Source organism: Chiroxiphia lanceolata, chromosome 12, assembly GCF_009829145.1.
Source record: "Chiroxiphia lanceolata isolate bChiLan1 chromosome 12, bChiLan1.pri, whole genome shotgun sequence".
NCBI classification, from domain to species: Eukaryota; Metazoa; Chordata; class Aves; order Passeriformes; family Pipridae; genus Chiroxiphia; species Chiroxiphia lanceolata.
Genome location: NC_045648.1, coordinates 3,182,843 through 3,195,087, shown reverse-complemented (window position 1 = coordinate 3,195,087; position 12,245 = coordinate 3,182,843). Strand labels below are relative to the sequence as shown.

Below are 12,245 nucleotides of genomic sequence, written 5' to 3'. Positions count from 1 at the left end.
TGAATGTTGGCTACAGGAAATTGTTATTTGCTCCTTTTTCAGAAACTACACGGTGGTGAATCTGGAGAAAGGAGTCATGGAAGTGCAGAGGATGAGCTGCCCAGGAATGAAGCTATGTTGCCAACTAAAATTTCAGAATGCCCTCTGGGCAGCCACGGAGGTGAGCATTGCCTGGGCCTCAGTGCCCCCCTCGAGAGGGGCCTCGTTAGGAGAGACACAAACGAAGAGAGTGAGCCTGTTAAATTAGTAAAGCCAAGAGTGGGTGAGACAATGGGCTTCTCAGATGAGCAGCGTTGACTTTGCATCTGCTGTCTCCAGGTTTATTGTTTCTCCTCACGTAGCTGATACCTGGAACCAAATCCTGCCTCCTGGTGCTCAAAGCAATCGTGGGAACCTTGGCTTTCCGAGGGAAAACTCTCCGGGTTGGAGCAATCTGTACCCAGGGGTTCATCTGGGAAATGTCCTTATCTGTGAGCGATAAAGGGAAGCCGTGACAGAAACCATGCATTTAAGGGTGGGGTTCTGAAAGAGGCCTGAGGGATTTCAAAGTTGGTGGGAAATGGGTACCCAAGTTTTGTGTTCACCGTGGAAAATTGCAGCTAAAAAGATAAGAGTGAGAGAGCAGGGCTGGTTTATACCCCAGAGCCCCCATCCACCCATCAAAAAGGGCTGTGTTAAGTGTCAGCCAATTCTGACACGGTCATTTGACACAAAACAGATGAAAAACAGCCAAAAAAAAATGAAACATACCTGAAATTCAGTGTTACAGAGTGGGGAAAAAAAGGACACACTTACTGAATAAATAATTTGTGTTGGTTAATTCACTTCACCCTGGCATGGATGCTGTAACTGGGTGAGAATAGAGATCTTTTTTTTACCACGTAGAAAAATCAGTTATTTTGAGTTTTTCCTCTTCTTAAATAGAGATAAATTTCAAATATTGTTGTTTTTTCAGAAAAGTAAATATAGAAAAATTAAAATTCAAAAATCTTAAAGTATTGTATTTCCACCTTTTGGATCAAAATGGAATATGTTGCTATTCTCCAAACTGGGTGCTCTTGGTCAATCTAGTAGATTTATGAGTTGTGGAGCAGATGTAATTCCACATAAAATGTAATACCAGCTTTCCCTGAATTGACAGATTAATGCAAAATAGCACACAACATGCTTCAGTTGTTGTTTGGGATTTTTGCAGTCAGGGTTGCCAAATGCTGCTTTTAGGTGTGGTGATAAAACCCCTATAGTGGTGATTTTTAGTGGCTTTTGGATAATGCATATGTTGCCCACAGCTCATTCTTGGGAGGGCAGCACCTGCTTTCTACCCACAGGGCAAACAAAGACTCTCCAGGGAAAACAGATATCTGGATTTTGGGTACCAAAAATATACAAGTAAAAACTGGTTTTGGAATCAATTAGATCCTGTTCAGGTATCAAAATATGGAAAGCATGGAAGGTGATTGGCATTTACAGAATTTTCTGTGCTCTTTCACAGGACCAGAAGGTTTCTGTGTACGCGTTGCAGGGCATGTGTCCCTTAAAGACTCCACTGAAGGGTTTAGACACTCCTGCTACTGTGAGCTGCTTCCTAGTGATGCCTGTTGTCAAAAAGGTAAGGAGCAACCTAAAGGAAAAGGGGCATTGGTGAGACTCAGCTGTCTGCTCCCAGGCCAAACTGCCAGACTGAGCTGGTGTTGAAGGACTTTGCAAAGCCCAGGAACATTTTGGCACCAGGAGGAGAAGGCTTCCTGGTCTTTGTATCTCTGCCAGAAAATAGAGGTGTGGGCAAGAACCTGAGTCAGGGGACCAAAGCTGTCACTTCCAAGCCTGCTGGGAAAATAGTCAAAATAGATCAAATTTCTCTGCAAGGAAATTTTCCAGCTCTGTTTCCACATCACTGGAAGACAAGGTTTAGGCTGATCAAGCAAAGTAGAGAGGGCATGAAACAATAATTAGAATAGAGATTTGTTAAGTGCTAATTCAGGATGTGGGTATATCCTGCCTCTTGTACCCTCTGTTTTCCTGGGATGTGTGCTGTTATTTGTGTGCAGTCATCTATAATATTATCTAGGCTCAGCCACACTTCTGTTTTGGTTTTGAATGAGAACACTGAGATAATACAGCTGTTTTGGGTAATACTCTTATGGATAACATGTATAATTACTCTTATGGGTAATAACACAAGTTATATGCTGTCTATCTAGTTCTGGAATGGCCAGCATCCAGTTTTTGGCAAGAGAAATCTGACATGGGTGCCTATTGCGGGCAAGTCTTGGGAGATGTATAAAAACTGTTTTCGAGCTAAATTACCTCCGGTTTGCTTACAGCCACCTCAAGTGAAAACATATAATTATGTTCCAACATTACTGGTAGCTGTGTAGTCTTTGCAAATGCCAGCAGACTGGTATGTGTCTGAAAGCTCGACGTGGAGCAGCTCTGGGAGCGACAGTGGGGCTGGTTTATACCACAGGCCCGTCCTGAGCTATTGTCCATTTCTGGCTCGTTTGCTCAGATTGCTGCATCCCTGCAAACTGAATCCAAGGCAGATGGTTAGTGTAAGGTGTGCTGCTTCACTTCCAAACATGGTGTAAGTAGGACTCAAGTAGGGCATCGATGTGAAAGTTGGCACAGGGGTGGATTTCTCCTGCTGGGAGGCTTCATCTGTCAGCTGTCTTTGGCTCGCGGACCTGCAGCGTTTCTCTGCTGTGGAGTTTCATTTCTGATGTGTAAGGCAAATTTCTTTTTCATGCTGCCTGAGGTTTTGTCCAGGACAGTCGAACGAGTCTTTCACTTTCAGCTTTTCCACTGTCACACAGCTTGCAAAGCCATTCCTCAGGGGTTACGAGTGGCTTTATGTCTCCTGGTTTCTATTTCCAGATTGTGGCTTGCCTAGAAAATGTCATAAATAATGCCAGGCCCTACAATAGCAATACTGAGTCTAGACACCTCCCTTCCTCCCCCGACCCTACCCAACCTTCCAGAAATCCACATCCCTTCAGCACACTCCTTCTTAGTTTATTGGACTTACTTTTTCCTCTCTCCTTTCTATGAATGAGTTTGGCAGTGAAATGGCCAGAGCAGCAGCCATGGTGATGTGCAGACCAGGTTGGCAAGAACTAAAGCAACCTCTTCTTCCAAAAAAATCTGAGTGGAAAGCTTACACTTGTCACACTCACTGTGTGACCAGTAAGCTCTGTCAGAGTTATCAGAGTCATTGTTGTCCAGCGGAGAAGGGAATTGCATTTCCCTGGGAAGAAAGCCTTTAGCTGATGAGATGTGAGGTAACTTTTAGTCAGAGAATTGCCGAGGGATGTTGCTGGGAAGGGGAATTCTTTACGACTGCCTTGGGAAGGCTGATCCAAAAGAAATAGCTTCCAAAACTTGGTTTCTCATCCAAAGGAAGCATCATGGAAATTTAAAAGCAACAGAGAGGGGCCCAGAATCCGAAACTCACCCAGCAGGAAAAAGTCTTGTATAGTTTAAGCTTTTTGTTGCATGCTTTCTATCACCAGTATCATTCTTTTTGGTAAACAATACAATTTTCAGTAAATTTCCTTTCAGAAAAAAACCCAAGTAAGTGCACAAACAGGTTAAAACCAGCAAACCAAGATGCTTTCTGACTTGGTTTGTAGCATTCTTACAAAGAGATGAGGAGGGGAGAGAGAGACCTGAATGGGTGCAAGGCTCTGGCCTCTTGCAGAAACCTGGAACACATGGAAACAAAAGCTGCATTTAAAGGCTGCAGCCTGCCCTGTGTGTGCTGCCAGCAGTGCCAGACCCCGCAGGGATCAGAGGAGGAGGAGGAGGAGGAGGTGACCAGGCCCTGGTGTCAAGGGCTGTATCATGTTTTTCAGCCTTCTCAGAGCGGCCGTGCCGATGGCCCCGAGCCTCGTGCTGTCCCCGGCCCCAGGACAGGACGTCTGGAGCCAGCTCATCCCTGCACATCCCACACCGTCACGGCCCCGCTCCGGGGCCTTCCTCCTGGCACGGCGGGGCTGCTGGCAGGACCCAGCCTTCAAATGCAGTTTTGTTGCTGCGTGTTTTTGTTGGCTCTTTGCGGAGCCCAAATGTTGAAAATGAATTCTGAGAAAGTTACTTAAGGTTTCTGGAGGCTGCGGCCCTGCCTGCCTTTGGTCGCTGTTGGAATACCCTGATCAGGAGGGCTTTGCCTCCCTGGCCGCCTGCACCAGCACCAAATGACCTCTGGCAAGTCAGTGGCACCTGTGGGGAGGTGACCTTTGCCATGGTCTTCCGTGAAATCGGTCACTCCCTTGGCTCAGTCACGTGAGGGATGGCAGGTTGAGGCCATTTCTCAGATATTAAGCTATTAGGGAGCATCCCAAGGAGGAGAAGGGCCTGGAGGGGAAGCTGTGTGAGGAGTGACTGAAGGCACTTGGTGTGGTCAGCTGGAGAAGAGGAGACTGAGGGGAGACCTCACTGCAGTTACAACTTCCTCCTGAGGGGAAGAGGAGGGGCAGGCACTGATCTCTGCTCTGTGGGGACCAGTGACAGGACCTGAGGGAAGGTTCTGGAGTTGTGTCAGGGGAGGTTTAGGTTGGATTAGAAAAAGATTCTTCCCCAGAGGGTGGTTGGGCACTGAACAGGCTCCCCGGGGCAGTGGTCACAGCACCAAGGCTGACAGAGTTGAAGAAGTGTTTGGATGATCCTCTCGGGCACATGGTGTGACCCTTGGGGATGGTCCTGTGCAGGGCCAGGAGTTGGACTGGATGATCCTTGCGGGTCCCTTCCAACTTGGCAGATTCTGTGATTCTGTGATTTGACTTCCCACTCCACATTTCTTATCTCTCTGAGAGAGAACAACAGTAGCTGGATAGAAACAGGTCCCAAGAGCCCTCAAAGTCAAGGCAGAGAGTAATAAATGCCCCAAAGCAAAAAGTACCTTCCCAGTTTGCTTCCACCATTGTGCTATCCCAGGCAGGATAGGATTTGGCATCAGTATTACCAGTAACACCAGGTGGGGGTCACTGACCCAGCTCTACCTGCTTATGGTGCCAGCTGCTCAGTGCCAGGGAAACTTGGCCTGTGGAACCAAAAAGGGAATATGGATTCTGTCCTGCAGTAGCTGACACTAATCAGAGAAATCAAAATATTTTTTATGAAGACTATGCTTGGATAATTCAGCATTTTCAAATCAAATCAAATCAGACAAAATTATAATCTCTGAAGACTTTAATAGTGTCCTGTGTCATGCTGGGAGCAGTTCAGGTTGACATACCCACATTACAGTTAATATCGGATGTTCCCATTTCAATTTAAATTTTCCATTTTTAGTAAGAAATGCCTCTTGTGCGGGGTCCTTTGGACTGAAAAAGTTGGATCATTTTCATCAGAGAAATGTGGGCTGTTCTGATTTGTTTTATTCATTTTTAAATAATTGAACTCCTTTCCAAAGAAAAAGTAACCCAAGACCCAGGTTGTGCAAAGCATCGTGCCATGTTCCAACCTATTGATGCGATTCCCTGGCAAAGCCATAACCAGGAGCCTTTGCACCAGACGCACATGGCAGCAGGGACACAGCACTGAGCACTGCAGGTCATTGGGGTTTCTTTTAATTAGAGGTTAGAGAATTGGGACTGGACTGAGTTACAGTCCAAGGCCCATTTCACAACTTTCCACTTGCTTCCCTAGTTTTTCCCATTACAGTAAAATTCTGCTGTGATTTGGATTAGTCATCCAGGGCTCAGCGCTCTCGTGGTTTTACTCATACTTGGTGTGCAGAGAGTGTCTCTTTGTCCAGGACTCTCCATGAGCCTTGCAAACAGAGCTGTCAATTAAATAACACTTACCCTGCACTATCTGCCCTTCAATAGCTGGAGCAAGTCAACATACTGATTTCAGCCTCTGGGAGTTTAAACAGCCTAGGAGCTTTTTTCCAGGGCTGGCAGAGCCAAGATCCCTGGAAGGGCACAGAGATCCCTGAATTTATGAGCAGCAAGGGGTGACTGAGCCCTTAGCCCATCTCACTACCCTCCCAGGCTTCCCACCATGCACGGCTGTGGAGGGGTGAGGTTGTGTTGGATCAGTTGGTGTGCTCTGTCTGGTTCTGTTTGGTTTGCTGTGCTTAGTCCAGGCAGATTGTAACAACAGCGAAAAAATCCTGGGTAAAAGGGTCTTTTTTTAGAATATATTGCTCTCCAGGGAGGAAATAGAAAGGCCTTTGAGGTAGGTATTGTTCTATCCGCTTCACAGATCGGGGAGTTTCTGGTACAGACCCAAGGTCACGGGGAGTTTTGTTCCACAGGAGATCCATTCCCAGTCTGGTTTAACAGCATTTGCACCGCTGTGATGAGCTGGAGGAGTCGTGGAGCCGTGCCTCCTCAGCAGCTCCTGCCCATGGGATGTGAGGGCGTCCATTGCCGCAGTGCCACGGCCAGCACGTCTGCATGCTGAGGGGCAGGTTCTTACCAATGCACAGAACTGTTCATGGCACTTGGCAGGGGCTTTGCTGAACTGCTGCTGCTCTTTCCTTCACCGGGATGCCTCTGAGCTGCCAAGGATCCCAGACCCAGAGAACATCCCTGGGAGGTGCAGTGGTCTCAGAGCAGCCGACATCGGATGTGGAGTGATCACTGGATGCTCTTGTTTGCAAGGATGTTGGCTCCCTCTTTCCATTTTTACTGCATTTCTTCCATTCCTCTCCTACCTACACTGATAGCAATAGCTTTACTCCTTTTTGGAAGTGAGCTGGGTTTCTACAGCTGGATTCCAAGGATCATGATGGCTGTCTCTGGACATACTCCAGCTTGAATTTGTTAACCTTCAGGGCAGGCTGCCAGGTCCGTCTGTCTGCCCTTGCCAGTAAAAGAGAGGTAATACTGGGTGAGAGGAGTATGGCTCTGCAGCAGCTTCTTGGTAATGACTTCTTTTTATGTTGCTGTTATCACTGTTCTGGGATAGGTTACGCGTGCTCTTGCAGCATACGAGAAACAGCCAGAGCCTCTGGGATTGAAAGGTCTTGTATTGCAGAGACATAGAGAAGTAGGAAAAAAATCTTTAAGGGTGATGAGGCACTGGCACAGAGAGGTTGTGGACTCCCCATCCCTGGGTTGGATGGGGCTTGGAGCAACCTGGTCGAGTGGAAGGTGTCCCTGCCCATAATGGGAGGGTTGGGACAAGATCATCTTTAAGGTCCCTTCCAGCCCAAACCATTTTGTGATTCTATGAGATCCTACTGTCTCTTTCTTGCAGAACTCATATGTGGTGCTGGCTGGCTTGTCAGATGGACTTGTAGCCGTGTTTTCAGTGTCCCAGGGCATGCCAGGGGACAGCTGCTCCTACCTGTGCTCCCACACAGCAAACAGGTCCAAATTCAACATTTCGGATGACGACCCCCGGCAGAACCCGTACCCCGTGAAGGCCATGGAGATCACCAACAGCGGGGCAGAGGTGTGGTACAGCAACGGCCCCGGCATCCTCATCATTGACTGCTCCTCCATGGAGATCAGCAGGAGGCTGGAGCCCTTCAACCCACCCTCAGTCATCACATCCATCGCCTGCAACTCCGAGTGTCACGGGGAGGAGGTGGTGTGGTGTCTGGACGATAAAAGCAACTTCCTGGTGATGTACCATGCTACCACCTACCAGCTCTGTGCACGCTACTTCTGTGGAGACTGCAGCCCCCTCAGAGACATGTTTACAATCCAGCAGCCCTCGGCAGCCATCCCAGCTACAGCCCCCATCAACCATGGAGCGGTGGAGAACAGCCCAGTGGGGGACATGAGCATTATGTACAGCCCAGAGGTGGGCACCCAGATCCTGAACCACCAGGACTCGCTCACAGATTACTGCTCTGTGTCTTCCTACTCCTCCTCACCTCCCAACAGGGTAACCCGCTGCCCCTCCAGCCTACCCAGCTCGCCCATGAGCTCTTCCAGTGCACCATTCTCCACAGACTTTGAGGAGTCTGAGAAATTCAGTGAGCTGAAGGCTCCCCTGGATCGTGATGCTATGCCTGTGGGTGACGACACAGAGCATCTCCAAGCCGTCAAGATTCTTCCAGTGAAAGACCTCATATGGATCCCCAGGTAAGCAGGTCCCTTATCAAAGCAGCTTCGTCAAAATCCCTTGTGGGCTGAACATGAGGTTAACTCAGGCTAATTCAAGATATTTTGCATTCCCAGTGTGATTCACCTGGCCAGAAAGTTGTTACCATTAAGAAACTTTGCTCCCAGTACAACGGTACATCCATTTTCTACCCCTTTTTAAAGTATCTGGTGTTGAGCAGAATGGCCACTGGTCTTGCTGGATTGATTTCAGCAGAATGAGAAGGGGGTGGTCAGACTCAAAGCCCTGTTTCCCCAGCTACTGAGCAAACAAAGAGGAGCAGGCAGCTTCCTTGCTCGGACACAACCCTGGCAAGTCCTGTTGCCTCCTGTGGAGCTGCTGGAAGCCACTGGGAAGCTGATTTTGCCTGTCACGGGATCTCTCACTGCAGTGGATTCAGGATGCCCCTGTGGCATTGCAGTGCCCCTCCCCTGCAAGATGTCATGCTGCAGGCAGCTGTGCAGCAGAGGATGGATATCCAACATGGATTTTCCTCAGCTGTCAGCATCCCTATTGCTGAGTATGTGTGACATCTCCCTTGTTTCCCTTCTAGGAGAGGAGGGGATATCATCGTTATCGGGCTGGAGAAGGAATCGGGCACCCAGCGGGGCAGAGTGATCGCTGTGCTGAAGGCTGGGGAGCTGGCTCCCTACGGGTGAGGCTGACTGGGGCCGGTCTCCAGGGGCACAAGGGGACTGGGGGGCTGGAGGGGGCTCTGAGGGCTCCTGGGAGCTTCCTCTTGGCTTCCAGCAGCCTCTGAGAAGGTCCCAGCTGGAGGACACACATTTGCTGGTTGCACATCAAGGCACGTGCACGCTCTTCAACATGACAGATGGTGAGGGGTCTCCAAAATCCACAGAGATCAAGTACCCCCATAATGAAACAGGCAGCACCATGAACAATGAGATAAAGTCGGCCTGATCCTGCCTGGTGCTGGCTCCCGGTGCTCTGAGGGCACCTGGCAGAAGGTTGGTGGAGCTTGGCAGGCTCAGACCCTGTGCTCAGAACAAGAGGTGTATTTATGCAGAGCATGGGGCTTGTCTGTGGCTGCATTCACGGGGGTCAGGTTGATGTTCTGGCTCTAAATGAGCACCTTTGTGCTGTGGGCAGTGACGGGCCGGGGGACGGCCCCTGGAGCACAGGGGAGAGCAGTTATATACGTTAATTTAAAATGTTTCATACAGCGAAGGAGAGTCCAAGTAAATAAATAACTGCTGGAGAGGTGGGGGTGTTCCTGCTGATCACTTAAATACCGGTCTGGGATTGTACTATTTATGTCCAAACAAATGCAGGTTAAGCAGTGCTAAGGATTATAAATGGTCATTTATTACCACCAGGCAAAAACAACAGGAGATCAAAAGGCTCCTGCCATTCCCTCTACTCAAGAAATGAGAGTCTTTATCAGTTAGTTGGGAGGGGAGTATTCTCTTTATTGGTCACAGATACTCTTAGGTTTGTTTTGCTTCACCCAAATTGAGTGTGGAGTTAAGGTGAGGTGACACAGCATCTCACGCTTGTCCTGAGTGGTCCAGGCATGATGGCCATTGGCTCTCCCTGTTTTACCAGCAGGATAAAGAGCAGGATAGTGCCTGACTGCTCCAAGGGCAGAGCACAGCAGGGAGGAGAGGGGGCTTTGTAGGGGCAGTTTATGATGAAAATCAACTGCCAAGGACAGCCCTTGTGGGCAGTGCTCCCATCCAGGGGCCAGTTTGGGGCAGGCCTTCCCCATCTGCAGTGAAAAGAACCCAGCAAGGTTGGACTGATCTCCCTTGGACTCTGCGAGAGCAGAAGTGTCATTGTCTGCCTGGCCACCTCCCTCAGGGGTATCTGCAGGACCAGCTTCAGTGAAGACCATGAAGGGAAGCACATACAACATGATGCTGTCATGCAGGGTGACGCCTGCATGGACCTCACAGATCCCTGGCTGCTACCATAGCCGTGCCTGCTGCTCTGGGCTCAGGGCTCAGACCCTGAGCTGGCAGAGCCGGGCTCCATCCTACTTCCATGCTGTATTCCGGGCTGTGGAATCTCTCAGCAGCCTGTTAGCTGTGGCATGATGGAGCTGTTTTGAAAATGCCCAGCTGGCAGCAGGCACAAGAGTGTGTGGATTTAGCAAATTGGGAGATTAGCAGGAACTTCAAAATGCCATGGCAGACTTAAGCCCCCACCTGAATCTTTAGGCACCTGAATCCCTTTAGAAACCTCTTCCCCTGTCACAGAGCCGCTTGGTTTTGCCGTGACACAGCTTCTGATCTCCCTCTTCGTTATGTTCTCCTTACTCAAGGATTTACAGCTTATGAAAAGATTGGGTAGCTGGAAGGGAAGCTCGTGAACCGGTGCTGCTCTTGCAGAGCTGCTTTTTGCCCTAATGCCCTTCCCTGTTCTCGTCTCCCTTCCCCAGGACGCTGGTGGATGCGGCTCTCGTAGCAAAGGACACGGTTGTGTGCTGCTTCGAGAACGAAAACATGGAGCGGTGCCTGGCTGTCTGGAGGGGCTGGAGTGCCAGAGACTTTGACATTTTCTACCAGGCCTACGAGGAGCTGGGAAGGCTTGAAACCTGCATGCGCAAGAGGAGGTAGTGCTGGTGGAGCTGGGACCCGAGGCTCAATGGGAGATGGAGGTGTCCTGCTCCAAGCACACCCAGACTAGGGGACACGGCCCAGAGAGGCAGGGGATGAGGGGTGATGGGGGAAGTGTGCATCTGGTTTGCTGCTAGTGAGCACTGCGGGGTTCCTGGGGCTGGAGCCCCGTCAGGGCTTTTGGGGAATGAAGAAAGGGGTGTGAGCAGGGCAGGGATGAGCTGAGCCAGCTCTCCGCTCTCCTGCTCCGTCACAGGCTCCCCTGCAGAAGGCAGAGGTGGCTGCAGTTCTGCTCATGCCTCTATTTCCAGTTTGTTCTTCCCCATTTTAAATTCCTTCCTCACCTTCAGCATGCCCTGGCTGCTGCTGCTGCTGCTTTGATCCTGTGTATGTCAGCCAGGAGAGCTCTGTTAGCTCTTCCCTGGGAGCCTGAGCACGTTCCAATCCCAGCTGCCCGCTGGCCGGCAGTGAGGGCACGGTGGGCTGATCCACCCTGTTCCCAGGGGAATGCATCTGCTGGAAACCCTGCACTGTGGGGCTGCTTCCCACCTCCCTGCAACTCCGTTAGAGGCTACTTCAGGTGTAGTCCCTGTGTACAGACACGCAGGTGTAGGAACCAGCAGTAAGCTGTGGCTGGCCACTGCGTTTCTGGTTCCTAAAAGCTGTTATGGTGCAGTGTTCCTGTGAGGGAGCCCAGAAAAACCTGCCAGGAATGCTGCACCTCGAGTGAGTGAGCTGGTTCACTGCACTGCTGGAAAGTCAACTGTCAGTGGAGCTGATGGAAAGCAAAGCCACTGGGTGTGACAGATACTCCTGGTAGAAGAGAAGGGAGCCCCGTGATGGGGAAGGTTCATAAGCTGTCTCTGCTCCACTCCTCTTTCTCTTGGGAAATGCACTCTGGAGCAGTGGGAACACAAATAAGCTCAGTTTGCCTCTGTGTATCTGTGCAGCTTCTGCCCACCACAGCTTGTATTTTATCTTCGTTAGTGGCCTGGGATGCTGTTTTGGCTCTGAATCCAATTGCACTTAGTTATCCCAAGCATGTACAGCAGTGTAAAAAGTGAGCCTGGCTATGCACCCTGTATAAAAGTGTACAGTTTGAATTTTGGACCTTTTTTTTTTCTTTTCTAACCCAAAGAACTTGTGTGAGCATCGGCAAGGCTGGCCAAGGCCGAACGGGCAGGTTAACCCTCTGGTTCACATTTCTGTTGCAGGCTGCTAAAATATCCTTCTTCAGAAACAGAATGTATCTTAAAATAAACAGATTCCTCCAAAAATGACACTGCACTGGTGGCATTTTTTATTGGCAACCCATCCCTGCTCCAAAGCCCACTGCCCCCTTTGCCAGCTGGGTCAGGGTGGTCAGATGGAGGGGGAGAGAGGGGGATGGCAGCTGGGTTTCATGGGACCTGTGAAGAAGCTTGAGAGGTGCTGCAGTGATGGGTGTGAGTGTGTCCCAAAACCTCCTGGGACTAGGGAGAGTTGGTTCCCAAAAACAGCTGAGATCCTGAATGTTCCTACCCTGGAATCAGGATAAAATCCCCCCTTCAGCAAACCCGAAACCTCATTAGGCACAAGGCTCCATTAAGCGAGCACTGCACGTGC

General features: G+C 49.8%; 1 protein-coding gene across 4 annotated transcripts in view; it reads left to right on the top strand.

The window, feature by feature from the left end:
- LRRK1 (leucine rich repeat kinase 1) overlaps positions 1 to 11,920 on the top strand; it is a 77,275-nt gene extending 65,355 nt beyond the window's left edge. For 3 of the 4 annotated variants that reach the window (XM_032700354.1, XM_032700353.1, XM_032700355.1), the window contains 5 exons: positions 43 to 160; positions 1,493 to 1,609; positions 7,207 to 8,042; positions 8,615 to 8,716; positions 10,463 to 11,920. In XM_032700354.1, coding sequence (XP_032556245.1) covers positions 43 to 160; positions 1,493 to 1,609; positions 7,207 to 8,042; positions 8,615 to 8,716; positions 10,463 to 10,640 — 1,351 coding nt within the window. In that variant the 3' untranslated portion in view covers positions 10,641 to 11,920. Of the gene's footprint in view, positions 1 to 42; positions 161 to 1,492; positions 1,610 to 7,206; positions 8,043 to 8,614; positions 8,717 to 10,462 lie in introns of those variants that run through there. The other variant, XM_032700356.1, reaches the window with a different exon arrangement.
- The last annotated feature ends 325 nt before the right edge of the window (positions 11,921 to 12,245 follow it).